General features: G+C 34.0%; 3 protein-coding genes and 1 pseudogene across 3 annotated transcripts; 2 read left to right on the forward strand and 2 right to left on the reverse strand.

Annotated features, from left to right (window-relative positions):
* Window positions 1-732: 732 nt before the first annotated feature.
* Window positions 733-3,243, reverse strand: LOC101258702 (scopoletin glucosyltransferase-like). The gene is made up of 2 exons (XM_004230712.5): window positions 2,298-3,243; window positions 733-2,222 (listed from the first exon to the last, which is right to left on the reverse strand). The coding sequence occupies exons 1-2, from the start codon at window positions 2,712-2,714 to the stop codon at window positions 1,239-1,241; spliced, it is 1,401 nt and encodes a 466-aa protein (XP_004230760.1). The 5' UTR covers window positions 2,715-3,243; the 3' UTR covers window positions 733-1,238.
* An 829-nt stretch (window positions 3,244-4,072) lies between these two features.
* On the forward strand, window positions 4,073-5,505 carry LOC104645413 (scopoletin glucosyltransferase-like; annotated as a pseudogene).
* A 42-nt stretch (window positions 5,506-5,547) lies between these two features.
* Window positions 5,548-12,425, reverse strand: LOC101259199 (CBS domain-containing protein CBSX1, chloroplastic). Its single transcript, XM_004230715.5, has 8 exons — window positions 11,926-12,425; window positions 10,966-11,053; window positions 10,775-10,839; window positions 8,932-8,980; window positions 7,138-7,190; window positions 6,683-6,798; window positions 6,252-6,309; window positions 5,548-6,147 (listed from the first exon to the last, which is right to left on the reverse strand). The coding sequence occupies exons 1-8, from the start codon at window positions 12,148-12,150 to the stop codon at window positions 6,073-6,075; spliced, it is 729 nt and encodes a 242-aa protein (XP_004230763.1). The 5' UTR covers window positions 12,151-12,425; the 3' UTR covers window positions 5,548-6,072.
* Window positions 12,426-15,876: 3,451 nt separating this feature from the next.
* LOC101258105 (polyadenylate-binding protein 8-like) lies at window positions 15,877-22,713 on the forward strand. The gene is made up of 9 exons (XM_004230710.5): window positions 15,877-16,563; window positions 17,739-17,857; window positions 17,959-18,615; window positions 18,723-18,800; window positions 18,892-18,981; window positions 19,518-19,655; window positions 20,503-20,682; window positions 20,754-20,957; window positions 22,224-22,713. The coding sequence occupies exons 1-9, from the start codon at window positions 16,341-16,343 to the stop codon at window positions 22,464-22,466; spliced, it is 1,932 nt and encodes a 643-aa protein (XP_004230758.1). The 5' UTR covers window positions 15,877-16,340; the 3' UTR covers window positions 22,467-22,713.
* The last annotated feature ends 344 nt before the right edge of the window (window positions 22,714-23,057 follow it).

Here is a 23,057-nt window from a genome sequence, read left to right on the forward strand (position 1 = left end):
AAATTTTTTGTTTTTGTTTTTTTTTAGAAGATTTCAAGTTGTTTATTAATAAGTCTTTATATTTTCATATTTGTTATTTTTTGGGAGTTCTAAAGTTATTCAAAAAATGTGATTAATTTATAATTTTAAAAATGTAGTTGGTTTCCTTCCTTTCAATTTACTTATAATCAAATATTTGTCTCAATATCTCTAATTTGTTTGTCTTTTCATTTTCTATAATTAATGTTATTTATTAGTGTAATAATGTACAAATATTGCTCTTTTTATGTTATAAAAGTTCAAAGTCATATTATTAATTCTCTTAATTATTGTGACTTTTTATTTTAGGAATTAATTATATTAAATGTATTATTTATTTAAAATGAGAAATATACTTTTTAATATTTTGTATTTAAGCCAAACAAAATTAAAAGAAATATGAATTTTGTATGTGTCAATTTCTTGAATCTTTTTTGCGTAGTTAATTCTTTCTTTTGTTCTCTTTTATGTTATTTAAATTTTACATTTTTTTCTAATATAAATTGTGCCAAAAATAATTGAATATCTAAACCTAGTATAATGATAATAATTATAATAATAATAAGATATGAAATTCAACTAATTAAGATTGTTAATTTTTTTAAATTTAAAATTTAATTATTAAAAAGTTATTAATACAAATATTAAATTAATCTAATATTGTACAATAAAAATAATTAAAACATGTGATGATTCGGTAATGACGAGAACAAGTAATAGTAACTGTGGATAATAATTTATAACAGTGTGACTAATTATATAATTATGAATACTAATTATTAATAGCAACCCGAGTTACACATTGTCGAAAAATTATACTAAGAATATAAGTTAAAAAAATTTACAAATAAGCATAAAAGAACGATTAGATTTCTAGTTTACATAAATATATATAAATTATATACTAAAAACGATCAGATTTCTAGTTTACATAAATATATATAAATTATACTAAAAACATTTAAGTAGTTCTAATATTACCCAATTCTTATTACCTTCCCTTTTTCTCTATGAAATTTATTTTTCATACTTAATTTTTTGAAGTTCACATATATTAATTTCTTAAAAAATTTCATATTATATCTAAATATTTTTCATAGTTTCTCTTCTATAAAATTATTTGATTAACAAATTTTTATTTTATTAAAATAATTATTGATATTGATATGTAATTTTATTTTAATTCTTTTCACGACCGCTCAAAGTGCGACTAAGTACACTTAGTTGTGCAAATTAATGGTTCTTAGTTCTTGAAACAGTGCATTCAAATCACTGTAAGATGATCCACCTTCTTCAACAGCCTTGTTCGCCATTTTCTTAACTTCTTCTGCTCTCCTCCTCATTTCCATTGATTCTTCCCCAGCCATTACACACTTCACTGCCTTTGTAATTGCTTCACTTTTCACATTATCCACCACTATGCTCCATTCCTCTGCCCCAACTGCCACTCCTATTTGTAGTACTTTAGTTATCAATTGCTCATTCAAGAATTGCTCTGCAAATATAGGCCAAGTCACCATTGGAACCCCTGCTGATACGCCTTCAAGTGTCGAATTCCATCCACAGTGAGTTAAAAAGGCTCCTATAGCCTCGTGATCAAGAATCAGCGTTTGGGGTGCCCATCCTCTTATGATGAATCCTTTTTCTTTTGTTCGCTCTTCGAATCCTTCTGGAATCTTGCCTTTCCTAATTACCCATATGAATTCTTGCTCTGAAGCTTCGAGGCCTAATGCAATTTCTTCGATTTGGGAATCAGTAAAGTTAGACATGCTCCCGAAACAAACATAGATTACTGAATTTTGTTTCTTCGTGTCCAGCCATTGCAAGCACTCATGATGTTTATCATCGCTTTTGTGGATTTTTTCTTCGTTTTTTCTGTTGCAGAGCAAAAAGGGTCCAACGTGCCATGATCTTTTACCCAAAACCTTTCTGTAGTAATCAGCATAATCTGGTTCAAGCTCATAGAAGCTATTGACAATAACCCCAAAACTTGTGAACTCGGATCCCTTCACTTGTTCAATAAACTTAGTCATTTCTGTTTCTTCTCGATCATACGGAGCTAATTTCATCCTTGTGAGCTTTACCTTATGGGGAAGATTCGGGACAACGAAAGGTTCTGTATCCGAACACACATTCTTCTGAGGCTTGTAATGCCTAAGGTTCTCCAAAGCACAAAGCGCAAAGAAGCCCATCCCATGAAATACCTGTAAAATTTAAACTTAAATCATTAAGTATATATGAGAGAACAATGGGTTACAATAAATGAAATTGAATAATACCAATCTTGGGATATCAAATTTGGCAGCAGATTCTGTAGCCCAGGGGAAGAACATGTCAGCAACGAGAGCGTTGGGTTGACATTCATGGAGTAATAGCTCTAGTTGTTGTTGAAGCATGGTGGTGGCCTTGAAGAATTTGGGTACCAAATCATCAGAAGTCAATTGATCCATTCTTTCACATCCTTCAGGCAAACCAGCTTCCACTGCTGGGAATCTGATAGCTTTGACATAAATTTCCAGCCCCAAATGTTTGATTTTTTCACTGGATTGAACGAAGATGGGTAAGTTCAGAGGAGTGGTGATAATAGTTGCCTTTGCACCATGTGAAACGAACAACTTCGCCATATCCAAAGTAGGAATTATGTGGCCGTGCGCCATCAATGGAAAGAAAAAAATATGGAGCTGATCATCAGCCATTTTCACAAACACTTGGTCTGCGTGGTTTAATATAACAATTTGTGCTATAAATGTACAGAGGATTTGATAGTAAACTAGATAAAGGTTCTTCAGGACATGAAAGAACTCTCTGGAATGAAAGAAGTTCAGCTAGAATACAGAAGAAAGACGTTTTCCTTTCTTAAACTTTATATCAATGTTAATAAAAAAAATTCTACTATACAAATAATTCGTATCAAAGTTTAATTTTTCTTTCTACTACAGATATTCACTAAAAAACTAAGTTTTAATGGATTGTAAAACACTATTAATTTTTTTTCTATTACAGAAATAATTCGTATCAAAGTTTAATTTTTCTTTCTATTACCGATATAATTTTGTCTTTTTACTAAAAAAACTGAGTCTTAATTGATTGCAAAACACTATCAATCTTTTTTTTTACTACAGAAATAATTCGTATCAAAGTTCAGTTGTTCTTTCTATTACAGATATAACTTTGTCTTTTTACTAAAAAACTAAGTCTTAATTGATTGCAAAACATTATCAATCTTTTTTTTTTCTACTAAAGAAATAATTCGTATGAAAGTTTAATTTTTATTTCTGCTACAAATATAATTTTGTCTTTTCACTAAAAAATTAAGTCTTAATTGATTGCAAAACACTATCAATCTTTTTTTTTCTACTACAGAAATAATTCATATCAAAGTTTAATTTTTCTTTCTATTACAGATATAATTTTTTCTTTTTACTAAAAAAAACTGAGTCTTAATTGATTGCAAAACACTTTTAATTTTTTTTCTACTACAAAAATAATTTGTATCAAAGTTTAATCTTTCTTTCTACTATAGATATAATTTTGTCCTTTTACTAAAAAAACTAAAGTCTTAATTAACTGCAAAACACTATCTTGCAAGATACTTAGGGTTCATGAATAATAAGCATAAATAGTTTTAAAATTAAAAAAGTTACGATAAAATTTAAATGACTTGTTTGGTTGACATGCTTAGCATATTGATGAAATAAGTTTGTGGGATAAGTTATCCCAAGATAATAAATCCTAGAATAATTAACTTTAAGTTACATCTTGGTCCTTCACTTAATAAGGCAATTAGCACCAGTTTTCACATAAAACGCTAGTCTAGCCAATGGAGGAATTAAAAATATAACAATATTTAAAATATAAAAAGGCTAAGAAAATTCAATATCTAATTTGAAGGAGTAAAAATTAACTTCTAATTCGGAAAGAAATATTGAGCTTACTAGAAATCGCATTATTGATAGCAGTTTTTATCCTTCTACCGACTTGGCTAGGCCTCTAATCTATAGCCCCATTTTGGTTAATTGCACGTGACCAATCGGTGTACTATTTTCCCCAAGACATGTGCGTCTCATGTTGCTTTGAAATAAAAGGCCACAAACTAGTTTACAATCGTCTAAGACAAGACTTACCGAGCTTAACTTTGCTATCTAGTGTCACCTTTGTTCTTCCAAGTTTTAGCATATGGATCAGCTCCATTTTTCCTTCTTATGGTCACATGATTCCTACACTTGACATGGCAAAGCTTAAGGCCACCATAATCACCACTCCTCTCAATGAATCTGTTTTCTCTAAAGCTATTCAAAGAAACAAGCAAGACAGAAATGAAATAGACATCGGTTTGATCAAATTTTGATCTGTTGAAAATGGCTTGCCAGCGTCCCCTACTGATGAATTGCTTAACAACTTCTCCATGGCTAAAACTATGATGATGAACAGCTTCTTCAAGATTGCCGCCCCAGCTGTCTTGTATCTGATATGTTCCTCCTTGGACCTATGACAGTGCAGTTAAATTTAACATTCCAACATTGGTTTTCATGGGACAAGCTACTTTGCACTTTGTGCCACTGATAGCGTCATGCCTTACAAGCCTTTCATGAATATATCCTCTGATTCTGATGCTTTTGTTATACCGAATTTGCCTCACCAAATCAAGCTGACCAGAACACAACTGGCCCCATTTGATTGAATTGAGGAAGAGAATTATATTTCGCGGTGATAAAAGAACTCATGGAGTCGGATTTAAATGGCTATGGAGTTATCTTTAATAGCTTCTATGAGCTTGAACCAGATTATGTTGAATATTACGCCAATGTTCTGAGTAAAAAAAACTGGGCTATAGGCCCGCTCTCGGTGTGTAACAGGGACATTGAAGATAAAGCTGAAAGAGGGAAGAACACCTTAATCTATAAGCATGAGCGCATGAAATGGCTTGTTCGAAGAAATCCAGTTCTATCATTTAGCAATTTTCATTGAAGCTTCTGGACAAGAATTCATTTGGGTTGTAAGAGCAGATAACGAAGAGTGTCTGCCTGAAGGATTCGAGGAAAGAACAAAAGGAAAAGGCTTAATCATAAGAGGATGGGCACCTCAAACTGCTAATTCTTGATCACGAAGCTGTGGGAGCTTTTGTCACTCATTATGGTTGGAATTCAACCCTTTCAGCTGGGTTGCCCGTGTCCGGAGAGCAACTCTACAACGAAAAGTTGGTGATTGAGGTTTCGAGAACTGGGGTTGCCATTCGTTCTGTACAATGGAAGAGAATAGACAGCGAGGGAGTGAAAAAGAGAAGAGAAGCAATAACAGAGGCAATAAAGAAAGTCATGGTGGGTGAAGAAGCAGAAGGACTCAGAAGCAGAGCTAAAGCGTACAAGAACGTAGCAAGACAGGCAGTTGAAGAAGGAAGATCATCTTACACTGGCTTGACTAATTTACTGCAAGATATAAGTGCATAGTTCTACAAGTAACTAAAGTAAATAAAATTAGTTCCTGCAACTCCACTACACAGTCTAAGAAAAAGATGAGAGCAAATAAAACTAACATGTGAGAAGTCTTACGTGTTACATATCTTTATATAATGTGTACACAAGTAGAAATATCTTCACACCAAATCAAACATAAAATCTAATTTTGCCCAATAAACGCAGCAATGGAGTCTCGAGTTGTCAAACTCTTGAGTTTTCTTACAAATTGTATTGCATTACGTAAATTATCCTTTAGGATCTCATACTACGACAAGTTTGAGAACTAACCAATGGTGGTGTCTGGCACCTGGGTACCATCCATATGGGGGGGCGCCTTTTATCAAATGTTTGCTACAACAGGGTGTTTAGACTCTGTACCATCTTTCTTGGATTTCGAGCTCACAAGCATCACGTTTATACTTACCAGAAGGTACTTGGGCAAAATAATCCCCTGCTTTCCCCCCCTTCTCCCAATGATGCCACACTTGGTACAGTAGGAAGCCAAGGACAAAAGAATGGAAGAGTACATATATATTACGTATAATACAGCAGCATCATGGCTTGACATGAACAAATAATTCGCACTGGAACCCAAGTGTCAGTTGGTATTGTCAGTGGTGCGTTTTATTTGAAGAGCAGCTCTGACAACATTGCCCCTTGTGATAATCCCAACCTTCACAATTTCAGCAAACAGGGCTTCATCAGAAATGACATGACGCTGACAAATTCAGTATAAAGGGAAAAAAAAAGAGAAAAGAGAACGAGAGGGCAAATTACCAGTTTACCATCAACATCTACAACTGGTAGCCGACGGTATTTCGTTTGGAGCAACAACCTATAATCAGCAGAGTATCTCATAAAGGCAACTTAATAGTTAAATTGCTGAATGAATAATACAGATTCTCATTAGGTGATAAGCAAGTATATTATAGTCAAGCAGCAGCAGAAAAAGATCAACTAGAGTTCTCTGCCTTACATAACAAGTCTCTTGCAGCCTTCCCAAATATATAGGTATAAAACAGAAAGAGGCATTAAAAAGAATTTGAAGGTTACCAAAAGCACTAGCTAACTGGAATCTTGTAACAGGTTATAATATAAAACAGAAAGAGGCATTAAAAAGAATTTGAAGGTTACCAAAAGCACTAGCTAACTGGAATCTTGTAACAGGTTATAATATAAATAAGCTGACCAAAAGCTTGTTTAATTACCTCGCAGCATCTTCAAGGTTGGTGTTTTCACAGACGGACAATGGACTCGGCGTCATGACATCACCAACAACTTTCCCATTAGTTTTGCTCAGTAGCTTTTGAACCTCATTGAATGTCTACAAAATCACAGAACCAAAGCAAGATACTTAACAAGATAAAGATGGAAAAACTAAACATAATTCATGGACTAAGAATTTCCTTGTACACTACAAATGACATGTATTTAGAGTAATATGTAGAAAGCTCTTTTCAGTATTTATTTTTTTTCTTTGTTGAGAGAGAGAATTATCTTAGAATACTCTAATAAGTAGGTGGAATCTTAACCCCACCCTCGAAATGAGAGCCAAACTCATAAATGAACGCTGGCTTGTAATATCAATCACTCGCTAAAAACTATATTCTAGCATGTTATCGAACATTGGCATCCACTATTAAAACAAAAGATTATAACATACCTTCCAAGTACTATCAACATCAGGAAACAGATTTGTGTCAGCTTGGCCAGCTCCTGAGTAAGAACATGAAATATATATGAAAATAGAAGAAAGAGGGAACTAAGGTGTAACTTCTACCAATAGAGGATAAATTATACTTTTAACAAGGGTTCAATTTAAGGAAGCATACAAAGAAATAGTAACCACACATTCATCAAAAGTCAAACTGGTTACTATACCTCTCTCACTCATCAGTCATTCGGGGAAACAGTTTATGCGCATAATTAAAAGCTAACCTAGATCTCAAAGTTTTCAAGTAGTCAAAGCAGATCTACTCACGAAATAGGAACCTAGCCTGATCTTTTTCTGCTTCTCTTAGCGGCTTAGCCCCACTCCTCTCCCTATTTCTCCCTTTTTTTCTTCTCTTAATTTCCTTCATTTATTTTTTTTCCTTCTAACGGCAGAAAACTTGATGTCCTATTGCTGGTAAAAGATTTATTGGATATCTCATTGGCTCATTGCCAGTAGCCCAGCAAACCCACGATAGACATGCTGTCGTTATCTATGAAAATGGCATACAGCAAAAATAAGGTACCTGCATGCGCTTTTCATTTATATTTGAAGAGTGTTATATCTTTCAAATTTTTTCTTTAGTAAATTTGTCAGCTGAATTTGAAAGGTGTAGCTCAGCAAGACTACAAACAATGTTTTTTTTTAGATTCAACATCGACTACAAACAATATTGAATCTGAACCTCTATCATCATTAAGGCAGGTGTCAACGAATTTAAGAATATAACAAAGCACTACTGCAAAAGAAGATTTTGATTACAAAAGCTTCCTGCTGTACCTTCTGGGAGCAATTTGCGGAATACTTGATCAATAAGGTAAATATTGTGTTCAAATAATACTTCTATTTGCAGAAATTGCCCAGACAATAAAGAATTTTCATGTTACTAATACATTAGAGGCATATGCGATTGTACAGTAGAGTGCCCCAGAATACAGAGAAATCCGACAGCTTTGCTTCTTTAGCAACAAACCCTTGATGGTATTGCTTGATTTCATAGTCTCAAAGCACTATATAGGTATTACTCATCTCAGCCCCTTCCCCAGGACTTGAATCATATTTTCACCAGTAAAACCTGAAAAACCAGAAGACCTGTCTAGATCTGTCAAGATTTTACCATTAAACAAGAAGAAGAGGACCTTGCTTGTTTAAAGTTACATGCCTCATTAAAAATTCAGAAGGCACATATCACTCATGCAGTCTCAGCAGAATGTTATGTGACCTTACCAATATTAGGGAAAAAGAGCATTCATAGCATCCATTCCTTTGCCTGCTTGCCTTCATTGATTAGACCTCCTGATCCTAGTCCTACTCCTTTTCCTTCATTCCTAGAACTAAGAAGGCATGTTCCTTGTACTTAAGCATTCAGTTCCCCGGTTAAAGTCTCAAAAACGCATGAAAGAGTAGACTTAAGAAAAGCAGGCTTCTGGATTCCTAGCTCCTATTAAGACTCAATTTTTTTATTCATAATATTCAACAACTCATTCAGAACTTTGACAGCTCTATGAATAGAATAATGAAGTATAAATATCATTATTAAGATTTTAAAAATGAGAACAACGTGACACTGATATATTTACAGATTCCATGTTAAGAGCGCTACTCCATCATAGCTACTTTTAATATTGCTCATGAGCATCACTTTGAAACATGGTTGTGACCAGAATACAGCATTTATAAGAAAAGTTCCCAGAAGAGTAATGAGATTGCAAAAAGTATAAATTTGTCAGAAAACCTCAATCATACCTGATATAGAGTCGAGTGCCAGTAGGTCATAATCAGAAACAACGCCAACCTGCAACAATGTCGCACCTTCTGTCAGTGCATTTATAGCTTGATCTAAAAGAGAGCATTTACAGAATATTAAAAATAAAAAATAAAAGAAAGGAGCAAGAGAGAGAATTTCCTTTTAAAAACAAAAAGATCAGGATAGCTGCCACATGCAAGACAAGTTGTCTAATATATATGATGAGAGAAATCATACTACAACTACGATAAAAGACTCCTAAAGAATAATGGACCTACAGTAAAGCATACCAACGTGGCTGAACCTTAAACCAAACTAGTTAGTATCGCTCATATGGATCTTTTACTCTAATTATGTTCTATACTCTGCATGAATTTCAAGAGAAGACATTTCTCGTAGCAATATATGATTACATACTTCTTATGCATCGAAGCGACAACGACCTGAATCTTCAGCACAACTTGATCTCAGTGGATCAAGGCAGAAACACCACTCTAACCACTTACAAATACCCTGTTGTATGCAAATAACTTACCTGCAACTCGACCCGAAATTGTACTTCAAGGCGAGCAACACGACACTTCCATTACAATGACTTGGACAAAGACATGTACCTTTGGGCTGGAGGTACCTGCTATGGTCAGAGACGACAAGTGTTGAAGTGCATACATCACATCTCATCTGGACTCTTGACTTAGAGAAGTTCAGCTACAATCTAACCGCAATACGCAGTAGCTTTACAGCATTGCCTCTTCAACCAATCGTGATGACCAATTTATGTGAATCAACGGTGCCTCTCGTACTAGTTCAAATTACTACTGAGACACTGTCATCAGTTGGTAAAATTTTGCATGTCTCACCCAAAAAGATTTTTATTATATCATGGATATATTTCTCCAAGTCCGGAAAAAGAAAAGGATACATACCCCAACTCTTGCCTTCCTACCAATCCACCACAAAGCTTCTCTATCCCAAGCCCAAACCCCGTCCTCTTCCAGCTATTGCAACTAGATATTTGTGAGCCAAATTGAGAAGATAGCTACTAACTAGTAAGAGTGAAAGACATCTCTGAAATATTTTGATGATCGTAATAATATTTTGGTAGTTTCAATTAGCAATAGAATTTCACATACCAGGAAAGCACCTTTATAAAAGGAACTGGAGAGAAGCGGAGAGCCCAGGTCAGAACACTAAGGTGATGAATGAAATGCCTTTCAGAGGAGAGCCTCCAGACATCTCCCACATTTTATCTAGGGATTAAGTTGCTTAAACAGTTTGAACAATACCAAAGTCAGACTAGAGAAGTCAACAGGACTCCCATTGGACTAGCCATATGACATTTCTTGGATTGACTAATCAGAAGAGTTGCCAGCACCCTCGGCTCATTGCTTCTTTATCAACATGGCTAACATGAAACTGCATGTTGTAAATTGTTAACATTCAGCTTACACTTGTCGCAATGAAGAGGCATCCAGGCACAGAATATCATTCCATTACAGGAATAAACTTCCCTCGCACCTCTTCATGGAAGAAGCCAAATGTGAAGATGATTTTCAAATGCCCCAAAATAAGGACATATAAAATGAAGGCAGAACCTTTCACAGAATAGTGATCCCTTGCTAGTACTTTTCACCCACAAAAATCAGACTTTACTTGTTTGCAGATGCAATCATGGAGGAAAATTGATATTTTCCCAGAGCTCATGGAATCAATTTACAAACATTGCAACAGTAACATAAATCTATTAAAATACTCATCATTCCAACATGGAAGATATGGACTATGTAAGCTATTAACATACATCTTTCCAAGAACTTATGGAAGTAATCTAAGAGGAATTACCAATTTCCAGTCATCATCAACTACAGGAAGCCCAGTAACTCTTTTTTCCACAAGCATCTCAAGGGCTGCAGATCAAATTGCAGAAATAAAGGAAAATAGAATTATTAACATCTTTACAGTTAAAGTTATTAAAAAAATATTTTCCATATGTTTCTTTAATTTAAAAACCAGGGAAGCAAATCCAGAAGTACCTTCACCAACTTTAGTTGTAGTTTTTACTACATGTAAATCTTCTTTCCTAGTCATAAAGTCACCAACCGAGTAATGTCCATCGCTTGGCTGAAAATTCATAAGTAACTCATTAGGTTGAGCAAATCAAAACATTGAAGAAATTTCTCCAATCAAAAAATAACTAGCAAAATAAGGATGGGTTAACAACATCAAAGGAGTTCATCTACCTCTACCCTGACCTCCCTCTCCTCCTACTCTTGACCATCGTACATGTTGATGCGTGATGTGACATGTTTCGATAATTGGTTAAGATTTAGCTTGTTGTATATATCAATGAAAAAATACGAAGTTGATGCAAAAGATAAGCACATGGTGCAACATACAAAATTATTTTATGAGTATTGAAAGCATTAACTACTGGAAGTCAAGCTAGACATGTGATGCAGCATACTAAATTATACTATGTGAGTGTTGCAACAAGTGTTAATTATTGTTATTCACAGTACTCAAATACCGTAACACCATAGTTCTGCTCAATCAACGGGAAACTAAGCCATGAATATTATCTAATATAATGTCAATTTATGTTATACCGTTGAAATTTATTCAAGGGATTTTGAAATCCGAACTTCTGAATTTGGACATAGAAGTTTTAAGTTTCTTGAAATAAAATAAGTCCAGGAAATTGCAAAAGTTAACTTAAAAAAGGCATGTACTTCTAATCAAGGCAAAACTTGTTTCACTCTCAAAATTTTTCAATTGTACCAGATAGATAAAGTAGTTTTCTTAAAGAAAAAAACTATTTCTCTGGAAACCAGGTATGGTACAGAGAGGTAACTCAAGTTAGTCGGATCAGCTCGATTAAAAAATTTGGTTACAATAAACGCGTCTGATATAACCTTCGGTGACATTCTCTGGTAAATCTGAAACATAACTAAGAAAAAAAGAATTAAACAACGAACAGTAAGGCGTCCACTTACAGACTGAGAATTTGAAGTAGAAGCAGCGGCATTAGCGGAGGTTGAAGGAAGAGACGCCGGAGGGAGAGATCGAGAAAGTTTCCGTTGAGATAAACATCGGCGAGATGTAGCAACGGCTGGATCTCCTGAAAGTGGACGAGGCGAGCAAGAGAGCGTGGTCGGAAAAAGGCGATAGTTAAGTACGCAAATCGGAGAAATTGAGTTGAAATTGAGAACGGACTCCATTGTTATTGAAGGATGAAAATGTTGGTATTGTTGCACAGTTGTTGATCTGATTCATTCAAAGAGAAAATATTGCGCGGAAATCGTGTTAATTAATGTGAACAAGGAAAAGAATCGTGAGGAAAGAAGAGTCGCTGTTCGACAGCGGAATAAAAAGCGTTGCGTGTTGAGAGTTCCCTTTACTTTTCTTATAACGCCGTGAGTCTGGGAGAGTGACCGTTACTCACAAACCGCCCAGGAAGGTCGGTGGGAATTAGGAGTAACATAACCATTCCATTATTAAGTTTGGGAAAAAGGATCGAAAAAATACTTTAATTTTAATTGTAGAGAATTTTTATTTGTTGTATGATGCAATAGTTATAGTAATTACTTGGACATTTATATACTTTTTTTAAAATTTGATATTAATTTAATAATTTTGATTAAAATTTAAATATACTTTATACTTTTTTCTCTAGATTTTTCTGATAAAATAAAATTCTAATTTTTTAATTTCAATCCTACAAAATAAAATAATCAAAATTCTATAACTTAAATAATCCGATCGTATTACTTGGCGCACAAAATTTTGTTAATCTTGATCATAATGTTGGTATGTTAGGATCATTGGTTTTTTTAAAAAAAAAAATTAAAAAAGTTCAAAAGTAACCATTCGTATCTGATTGAATTAGTTTTAAAGTACTCTTAGGAAATGTGTTAAAGATTTGATCAATTTATCCTTTTTTTAAAAAAAAAAATTAAGTACAAAAGAACGGGGTATAAAAGTTAAACTTTCAAAATAGAAAGAAGAAAGCTTATAAAACTTGTGATCAGTGTTTTAAAAAAACTTTGTTAGGGCTTTTCGGTGCTTGACCTAGGCGAGCTTGCATCCTAAGCATCTGAATGTACGTCCTCAATATACTCCATATTTAATTTTTGGGCTCGCCAAATAGATCTTACACGAATTTTGTGTTAGTAAAATCTTTAGTTAACATTGATGACCCTCATAATTCTTTAATAAATGAATGATACTTAATAATTTTTTAATCTATAAATATAAGATTGAGAGTAACTCAAGTAACAAGTTGTGTATCGCGTCTTTACTATTTAGTAACATAATGAAGGCAATTACATATTTATTACATAACATTCTTTTAAAAAAATAACTAGCAAAAAAATATTTTTCACACACATACATTTAACCTTTTTGTGTATAACTTTAAAAAGTTTGTATAAACGTGTTGTAATTGAATTTTGTATGATATAATTTATATAATGTAATTTATATAAAATATTTTGTATAGTTGTTTAAAGTTCATATATATATGTTTGTATTAATTCGTTATTTCGAGTTTTATCATATTTGTATAATTCAAGATTTTATATTACTCAACTATACAAAAAAAACACGTGAATTATACAAACGAGATTTAAGTTATACAAATTATTGTCCTCTCTCGTTCGCATCTTTCAATCTCGCTCTCCTTCCTCTCTCGTCATAATATAAGAATACCATTTTAAAATTATATTATTTTAAATTGTTGACTATTTTATATTCTATCTATCCATTTTTATTTGTCATGTTACGCTTTTCGAATGTCAACTTGACTAATTTTAAAAGTTCAATTAGATTACATTAATTTGATATTTTAATCATAAAATTTAGATATTCAAAAACTATATGAAAAGTACTATAATCGCAATTCTTTTTGCATATCAATATGATGAAAGTCAAAGTTCTTACCGTTGACTCTTAAAATAAAGTAAATATAGCCAAAATTGGATTTTTTACAAATCATTCCAACCATGTTGGTTTCTCTTCAGTATTGATATGGTTCGGTAAATTTTTTAATTTTTTAAATATCACCTCAAAATATACTATTACTAAAATATTTCTTTTGCAAATATAATTTTGAAAGAGTACTTTAATTCTTAGTTAAGAAGAAAAAAATGTAAAACCTTGTTGTTGTATTGTTTAATCTTAAACATTTAATAGAATATAGGAGTGTTTGCATGAGTTTCGTTGTATTGTTTGATAGAAAATCTAATACAAAGTATCATTTAATTTCAAATAATTAAGTAAAGATTAATTAAAGAGCAAAAACTCAAAGTTGTATAATCACTAAATGCCTAGGGCCTACATTATATTTATATTTAAAATTTATTATAAAATACATTTATATATTAAATCTAACATATAGTTAATATATAAAATATATTTATATACATATAAGGTTATTCGATATGGAATTTGTTTGATATTTTTTATAAATTGAAAAGACCTACTCAATTATTCGAGACATTATATACTTGAATAAAAAATTATAATTTTATTAAAAAATAATATAAATTAATTCAATTCGATTAGGTTGGATTGATTTTTCATATTTTTTTACACCCCTTTAATATTATGTGCATATCAAACCAAAATCATTTTTGTTGACCATCTCTCAAGCTTTTTATTTTTGTCATTGATTTAGTTAGATTTGAGTCCTTCATATTATTATTATTTTTAAGTCAAATTTTATAATTCAAATAAAGAAAAACATCAATACGTAATATTTAATTTGTTTCCAAGTCCAAAACATTAAATAAATATAGTCAAATTACTATACTTAAACATAATAATAATCAGATTACTATTATTAATTATTTATATTACCATTCTTTAAACATAATAATATCACTATTATTAATTATTTAAGATAAAGTGAATGATTATTTCGTACATTATGGAGTGTTCTAGGATAAAAATCCAAACCAACATTTCTAAGCCCAATTTGGAATATTTTTTATTATTTTTCTTATTCTATTTATTTCGAAAATATTAAGAAATTACATAATTGGGTGATTATTCTGCTGATTATTACATAACAGGAACATTCATGATGTTGAGACGTTGTCACCCACACAAATACACAATTTGATGATAATTCCTTTGATTCCGTATTTTTATCATTTACGAAGGATACCTTTTTATATATATCGGGTACGCTTAATTCACTGCTTAATTTTGTTCATTTTTTTGCGTGTTAGAAGTGTATAAGTAAGTTGCCGAAGATGGAGTTCGATCGGCCTTGCTTTAGAGGTCGCCGGGCGGCGAAGGATTATGAGGGTAAAATAAATTTTTATGTACTTACTTCTTTTTTATGCCTAGACGTGATATTAAAATCAATTTTTACCCATTGTTACAATATCGATTAACGTAAAAAAAATTAAATCGACATTCTTTGTACTAAAGAAAGCCCGTTGATATTCATATCTTGATTCTCATTCATTAATTTTAATTTTTTTGAATATAACAAATTTACGTCATTTTTGAATTTCTACTGTTGATAAATGTATAGAAAACCAGGGACAAAGCAAGCCCTTTGTTCGGTGAAATCTTTTCCTATTTATATATGATAAAATTATTTTTTATATATATATAATAAATGTTGATTTTTCTTCATTTAATTTACATATTTAGTTCTTTACATATTGAACCCTTATTAAAGTCTTAGATCCTCCACTAGAAATTGCCATTTCACTCGTACCAAAATAATTTAAGAATTATTTTTGCTTATAGTATAGCTTATAAAATAAAATAAAATAAAATAGATGAAGTTGAATGAGTCGCTCATGTAGCCAATAAGAAATCTCCTTATCACAACTGCCAGCTAACAGTAGGGATTTCATCGGACCACGTCAAGTGCGACCCACTACCCTCCTAATCGGACGGCGTATATTTTGTTTGCGTAAATTATCTTAGGGCTTTGCTTACACACAAAAATCCCAAACCCATTTAGTAATTTGTATAAGGAAAAAAAAACCCTTTCTAAATTATTCCTTCTTCTGCAATTGTGCAGTTTAAAGCTGCCCTATCTTTTTCTCCTACACAAACCCCCTTTCTCCTTTTCGGCGTTGCCGGCGGCGATCCTTTGTCTCGTCGGATCTCCGACCTATCCACCTTCCCTCTCCTCTCTTTATCATCTATCCTACTAAAAAATCGAAAAAAATTATCTATCGGAAAAACACATCAAAATTTTCTAGGGTTTCAGTATTTTTCTACTTCTATCAATTTCCAGTTCGATAGACGTCGGCTTTTTGAATTTATATATATTCTGAGATTTTGTATCTGCGAATAAAAAGAGGAGAGGGAAGTCAGAAAAATAAAATCACAAAAAAAATCGGAAAACAGAAAATTATTTTTTTTGTTTTTGTGTTGAATTTTGATGGCGCAGGTTCAAGTGCAGCCACAGGGTGCGAATGCTAGTGGTGTCAATCAGTTTGTGACGTCTCTGTACGTGGGTGACCTTGATGTCAATGTGACCGATTCACAGCTGTATGATCTGTTCAATCAGCTAGGACAAGTGGTTTCGGTTAGGGTTTGCAGGGATTTGACTACCCAGAGGTCGCTCGGTTATGGCTATGTCAATTATGGGAACCCACAAGATGGTTCGTTTTCTCATTTGACTTGACTTTGCTCGCGCTTGAATTGTCTAATTTCGTAAATGCAACAGATACTGTATTCATAGTTGTTTAAATGGAGCTACTTGTATTCATTATGGCCTACAGCAACTAGTTTGTCATTGAAACATGATTGTTGTCATTGTTGTTTTTTGGTGTTCCTTGTATGCCCAGAAATTTGAACTATTTGCTGGCCTGCATTGAACTAATAATTGCAACAACTGGAGTTGTTAACTACAATGTAAATCATCTTTTTAAATAACTTTTGAGGTTACATTGAGGAGCCTAGTATTCACATGATATTATCCTCCAGAAAGATGGTCTCTTTTTTGTTTTTTTGGGTGTTTTTTGGGAGGGGTACTTTTCTTTTTGAAACTGGTAACATAGGGTCCTTTATTTTATTTTTTAATGTTTAAAGGTAACTTTCTCGATATATCAACAGGCGGCCTCTTCAATAAGATATCTTTTGTTGTATGTGTGTGATGGCTTACAGAACACTATTTGGGAAAATAAACTGCCAGGTATTCTATTGTATTGCAAATGCAATTGTGCTGCTTGCTGTGACAACTGAGAAAGTTACAACCGGCTATTTTTTTGGTTGGTATTTTCAACCTTTTTCTGTAAGATGGAAGTGTGAATCCTTGATATTCAATATCCTGTAGTCCTAGATCTTTTTTCTTTTTTGAGTACAACTGGACTAGTTTCCAGTATGACCTTGCCACCAAATTTTGTGTTGTTGCACTCTTGAGTGCCTGACTGTTCAGTTTTTTGACAAGTATGCATATGTGTATGTATGTTCCTGTGATGATATTCCTTGTGTTGTGGCAAATTTCTGAACATGTGATGCTGTCATGTCAATCACAATTTTCCCAGTGGAATGAAGGGTATCTTCTAATCACCAAATCAGTCTCTTATAGTATTCTGCCTATGCATCTATTAGTCGTCAACTTTTTCGTGTCCAAAGCACTACAAAATGTTAGTCAGCTTCACTAATAGGCTAAAAGGACTACCATCACCAGTAGTGGCAAGGAAAAAAAAAGAATGCTTTAGCAAATCATGCCTCCTGTTCACATTGAGCTTTTTTTATTGTGTTTCTTCAACACATTTACCCTAATTTTTGTTTGGTGTCTTGTTGACAATTTTAACAATTGTATTCGCAACAGCTGCAAGGGCTTTGGAAGTGCTAAACTTTACTCCTCTCAGTGGAAAGCCCATAAGGATAATGTACTCAAACCGAGACCCAACTGTTCGAAGAAGTGGCACTGCAAACATATTTATTAAGGTCTTTTTTGGGATTTGTAGATAATTTGTCTTGTTTGATGGATTGGAAGCTTTTTTGCAATATTCTCAACCTACTTCCTTTGCTGTTTTTTTTTCTTTAAGAATTTGGACAAGGCAATTGACCACAAAGCACTACATGATACCTTTTCTGCATTCGGCAATATTCTGTCTTGTAAGGTAGCTGTGGATTCATCAGGTCAGTCCAAGGGGTATGGGTTTGTGCAGTATGACAGTGAGGATGCTGCCCAAAAAGCTATTGAGAAGCTTAATGGTATGCTGCTGAATGACAAGCAAGTATATGTTGGACCCTTTGTCCGGAAGCAAGAAAGAGATATGGCTGTAGATAAGACAAGATTTACCAATGTCTTTGTGAAAAATTTATCTGAAGCGACATCAGAAGAAGATCTCAAGAAAGCCTTTGATGAATTTGGTGCCATTACTAGCATTGCAATTATGAAGGATGAAGATGGAAAATCTCGGTCCTTTGGATTTGTTAACTTTGAAAATGCTGAAGATGCTGCGAGAGCAGTTGAAGCTTTGAATGGCCACAAATTTGATAACAAAGAATGGTTTGTAGGAAGAGCTCAGAAGAAATCAGAGAGGGAAATGGAATTGAAAAATCGATATGAGCAAAGTGCCAAGGAGGCAGTTGATAAATCACAAGGCTTGAATCTATACATAAAAAATTTAGATGACAGCATTAGTGATGACAAGCTCAAGGATATGTTCTCTACATATGGTACAATCACTTCATGCAAGGTAAGTTGCGTTTTCTGTTTTTCAAATTTTAAATAAACCTCCAGTTCTCCAATTTGATTGGAAATGTAGAATATTTTTTTTTTGACATTTGCTGTTTATTCAAATAGGTTATGAGAGATCCTAGTGGAGTAAGCAAAGGATCAGGATTTGTTGCATTCTCATCTCCCGAAGAGGCTTCAAGAGCGGTGTGTTACTTCAACTCTTTTAATTTGGCAGGTAAAAGTCAACTGAACACGGGCAAGGTAGAGCTTTAACTTCTAATTCTTTCCTTTGCAGCTCGCAGAGATGAATGGAAAGATGATTGTTAGCAAACCTCTGTATGTTGCCCTTGCGCAACGCAAGGAAGAGAGAAGAGCAAGGTTACAGGTATTTCTATACATCTTTCTTTGGGCTTAAAGAATTGAAAAAAGTGCATGTAGCTTGTCTCTTTTCAATGCTATCTCTTTCTGATTTTGCAAGAGAGCCTTTGCTTATTTGTTGACTTCGTCAATTCCGACTGAATTAGTAACCAAATCTTTTACCATCTTAAAGATTTGTTTTTGCTTAATAATTCATTGAATTTCTTTTGAGTCTTTAACAACTGAGCGAAGAACACCAAACAGAGAGAATGCCTTTGGGGCGTTGTTACAGCGGGTGTCCTGAAGGACCAAAATTGTCATTTTTAATAAAAAAAGATGATAACTTGATGGTGAATTGAAATCTTTTTATTGTGTAGCTATTCTACCCTCCCCCCATACATCACCGTAGTGACAATATGTTATCTTGCCTCTTTTGCATATAAGCTCTGCTTCATGCTTGCTAGATATATCAACTTAGTAGGCATTTACCAAATTATCTTATTCACTCATAAGTCCCTTACATGGTGATACTAATACATTACTTTTTTTTGTTTGAAAATGTAGGCTCAGTTTTCTCAGATGCGTCCAATTGGAATGGCATCTACAGTTGCACCTAGAATGCCTATGTATCCTCCTGGCGGTCCTGGTCTAGGTCAACAAATATTTTACGGCCAGCCACAACCAGCTATGCTTCCCCCACAAGTAATAAATCGTTGTGGATATCCGGTTTAAATGCTCTCATAACTTTGCACCTTTTGAATCTTGCATGTTTGATTTTCTGCTTGTATTTTCTGATGTTGATGTGTGCTTATCAATTGTTTTGCTAACTAACAAGTTGTCTCAGATCTCAACCACATCCATCAGACTGTGCCAACTTCAAATAAAGAAGAGAGAATCTAGGACATAACATCTGAGACTAAAAACAAGTAGTCTCAGTGTTATGTCCTAGATTGTCTTTTCTGTATTTGAAGTTGGCACCTTGTCTGATGGGTTGGTTGAGATTGGAGGATTAGAGTTTAACATTCTTCATTTTATAATGAGAGCTCTCAAGTTCCTCTGTAAATTTTTCTGAAGCACGTGGATATAGTTTTTGATACATTTTATGTCATGCTGATACTTGACTCTACTCTGTTATATTTTCTGACGTTTGGATATTCCTTGGTATCTTTTGTCATGGATATTTATCAAGTCAGATGTTCAGATGACTGAAAAGTTTTAATGTGAGTAGGAGGCTTATTAGGCAGAGAGTAGATGAGTTGCTGATACATGGTCCTGTGATTACAACTCAATAGAGGGTGATCTAAAAAGAGTAGGAAGTTAAAGATGAAAAGAGAACATTTCAACATTTCAAATAAATCATAGAATAAAAGAAAATATTATTCTTTTGTTCATTTATCTTGTACTCAAATTGCATTTAACTATTATCTGGCTTTGAGTTAATGAGGATTCGTATGATCAACTGGAACCATATACCCGAGCTAATTTGGAATTTGAGGTGTTGCTGATAAAAATAAATTATTATCATCTACCTTTTTTTTTTACTTGTCAGGCTGGTTTTGGATATCAGCAGCAGCTTGTACCTGGAATGAGGCCTGGTGGGGGGCCTATGCCGAATTTCTTTATGCCTATGGTTCAGCAAGGGCAGCAAGGTCAACGTCCGGGTGGCCGACGTGGAGGTGCTGTTCCATTGCAGCAAGGACAGCAGCCAGTTCCGCTGATGCAGCAACAGGTTTGTGGCAAATTCGGTTGTCATTTGTATGGTGTGTTTATGGAAGTGCTCAGTGTTTTATTTCATGTCAGATGTTTCCGAGGGGGCGTGGATATCGATATCCTCCAGGACGTGGCATTCCTGATGTTGGCTTTCCAGGAGTAGGTGGTGGCATGTTCTCTGTCCCATATGACATGGGTGGCATGCCTGTGCGTGCTGCAGGAATTGCCCAACCAATTCCGGTAGGGGCTTTGGCTACTGCTCTGGCTAATGCTTCTCCAACAGAGCAAAGGACGGTATGATTCTCCTTCTATAAGAGCTAAATCTGATTTCGATGAACATGGAAGGAATTGTCCTTTACTGTTTTCCTGTTCCATCACCATCGTTTTTAGCTTAAGTTTCCTGCCTAAAGATATAAATTTATAAAGTCTTCTTGGTTGAAAATACAATTTCAAAGGTGTAGCGAAACAAAGAAAAGTTGCGCCTTTTGACTATTTTCTTGAAGCCATTTCATCAAGTCTCTTATTATGTAGTTCTAGATTACTGATGCCATACCTACAAATCTCTTGCTGGAAATGAGAGTCTTCCATTTGACAAGATGAAGTCTTTATGTCTCCCTGCTGTCCTCCCGAATTAAGTTCCTCCGCTGATTTATTCTTACCCTTTTTCTTTCCCTGGAAACGGAACTAAGAACATGATGTTTGTGGGGAGGGGGTCCAGGACAATGTTCACCAAAATGATCCTCCCCCCTATAGATAAATACTGAGCTTTCCTCTTTTGGCAATTTCCTTTCACATTTATCAAGTACCCTCCTTCAAATGTGTGCACCTTAGTTCTTATCTCCAAGGTATAATCCCAAATATTCTCTTGGTAGTGATCCTACTTCACAACCCAAAATGCCAGCTAGAATTGGACTTATTTAGATCTTCTGCGATTGGAAACATCGAGCTCTTACTCCAACTAACCTTTTAGCCCATGCTTTTGTGATATCCGAACTTATTTTTCCTATTAAACTGAAATAGTTTCAAGAGTTTGATAAATTCAAGTTAAGCATGTCAATGTAGTTTTGATTCTACATGTAGATAGGGTTGGTTCCTATAAACTATGGGGCAGAAGGTATTTTGCTGGTCTTCCATTTTTTTCTTTAATTGTTCTTCCTTTATTTTCCTTTTGGTTCACCTGAACAGTATGTACTTGAGAAATGCCAAAGCTTAATTGCCAAATGCATACTAATAATACCAGATCATTCCAAATTTGACAAGACATTTATGTCTACCAAGAAACACATACTATGGAAGGCATTCTTTTTTTAAAAACAGCATTTATTTTAGGAAAATGATGTCAGATTTCTGGATGAATTTTCCTGATGCTGCCTTCTCTGTCTCTTCCCTTTTATTTTAAAATATATATAAACCTATAAAGAAGAGGTGTATCCAGTCCTATGTAACTTGTTCTCAACGTCTAAATGCCAACTGAAAAATATAGATGTTAAAAGTTGAAACTGGTGAGTTATGATCATGCTTTACTTTCCGCTTTGGATAATTGCTGTGGTTTGTCTGCAGATGCTAGGTGAAAATCTGTACCCCTTGGTCGAACAGCTTGAACCAGAAACAGCAGCGAAGGTAACTGGCATGCTTTTGGAGATGGATCAGACAGAGGTATTGCACTTGCTTGAGTCTCCTGAGGCTCTGAAAGCCAAGGTTGCAGAGGCGATGGATGTTCTGAGGAATGTTCCTCAGCAGCAGGCCAGTAATGCTGCTGATCAGTTGGCTTCATTGTCACTAAATGATGGTCTGGTTTCTTGAGTTCTTACGATATCCCATGCTCGTCGCCATCAATTATTTGTTCTTTTCTAGTGTGCTTTTAATTCTGGATTTTCTTCACCCAGAAAATCTGATTTCTCTTAAAAGACATTGTTAGACTCAGGTGTTTGACTATCAGATATTGTTGGGTTGCATTTTGGTTCAGTTTGGAATTTGTTGGACATCTAACTTGTTTATCAGAACCTTTGCGCTGGTATTGTTAATTATGATTTTTCTTGTTTATTCTGGATATTATTTGGCTGTATTTTTTTGGTTACTCCTTTCGATACAAAGTCCTCAGTGTAGGGGTGGGTTTTTGGTTGTATGTTTTGAAACTGTTTTTCGACAGATGTCTCGTGGATGCATTGGTCCCGTATATTAAAAATAAAGTGAATACTACAAATTCGTGTTCCAATGTCTGCTACTGACAGTAATACCTACTATTAATGACCTTTTGATCTACGTCGTCTATTCAACTTTTCGCATTCTCTTCTCCAGTTAAGTTTAAATGTGGAGAAATAGAATCATCCTGTCGTAAGGAAGAGGAGCAATAATTTTGAATCTTAAAGGTCAGAATACAGCGAACTGGCATTC

Source organism: Solanum lycopersicum, chromosome 1 (genome assembly GCF_036512215.1).
Source record: "Solanum lycopersicum chromosome 1, SLM_r2.1".
NCBI lineage: Eukaryota > Viridiplantae > Streptophyta > Magnoliopsida > Solanales > Solanaceae > Solanum > Solanum lycopersicum.

Excerpts from the sequence above, each read along its gene's own strand:
- LOC101258702 (XM_004230712.5), bottom strand. The coding sequence starts at position 2,714 with ATGGCTGATGATCAGCTCCATATTTTTTTCTTTCCATTGATGGCGCAC. Across the intron at positions 2,223-2,297 it reads AATTTGATATCCCAAGATTG|GTATTTCATGGGATGGGCTT; the intron begins GTATTATTCAAT and ends TAAATTTTACAG.
- LOC101259199 (XM_004230715.5), bottom strand. The coding sequence starts at position 12,150 with ATGGAGTCCGTTCTCAATTTCAACTCAATTTCTCCGATTTGCGTACTT. Across the intron at positions 11,054-11,925 it reads CTACTTCAAATTCTCAGTCT|CCAAGCGATGGACATTACTC; the intron begins GTAAGTGGACGC and ends ATGAATTTTCAG. Across the intron at positions 7,191-8,931 it reads GGCACTCGACTCTATATCAG|GAGCTGGCCAAGCTGACACA; the intron begins GTATGATTGAGG and ends GTTCTTACTCAG.
- LOC101258105 (XM_004230710.5), top strand. The coding sequence starts at position 16,341 with ATGGCGCAGGTTCAAGTGCAGCCACAGGGTGCGAATGCTAGTGGTGTC. Across the intron at positions 18,982-19,517 it reads AGAGAAGAGCAAGGTTACAG|GCTCAGTTTTCTCAGATGCG; the intron begins GTATTTCTATAC and ends TTGAAAATGTAG. Across the intron at positions 20,958-22,223 it reads CTCCAACAGAGCAAAGGACG|ATGCTAGGTGAAAATCTGTA; the intron begins GTATGATTCTCC and ends GTTTGTCTGCAG.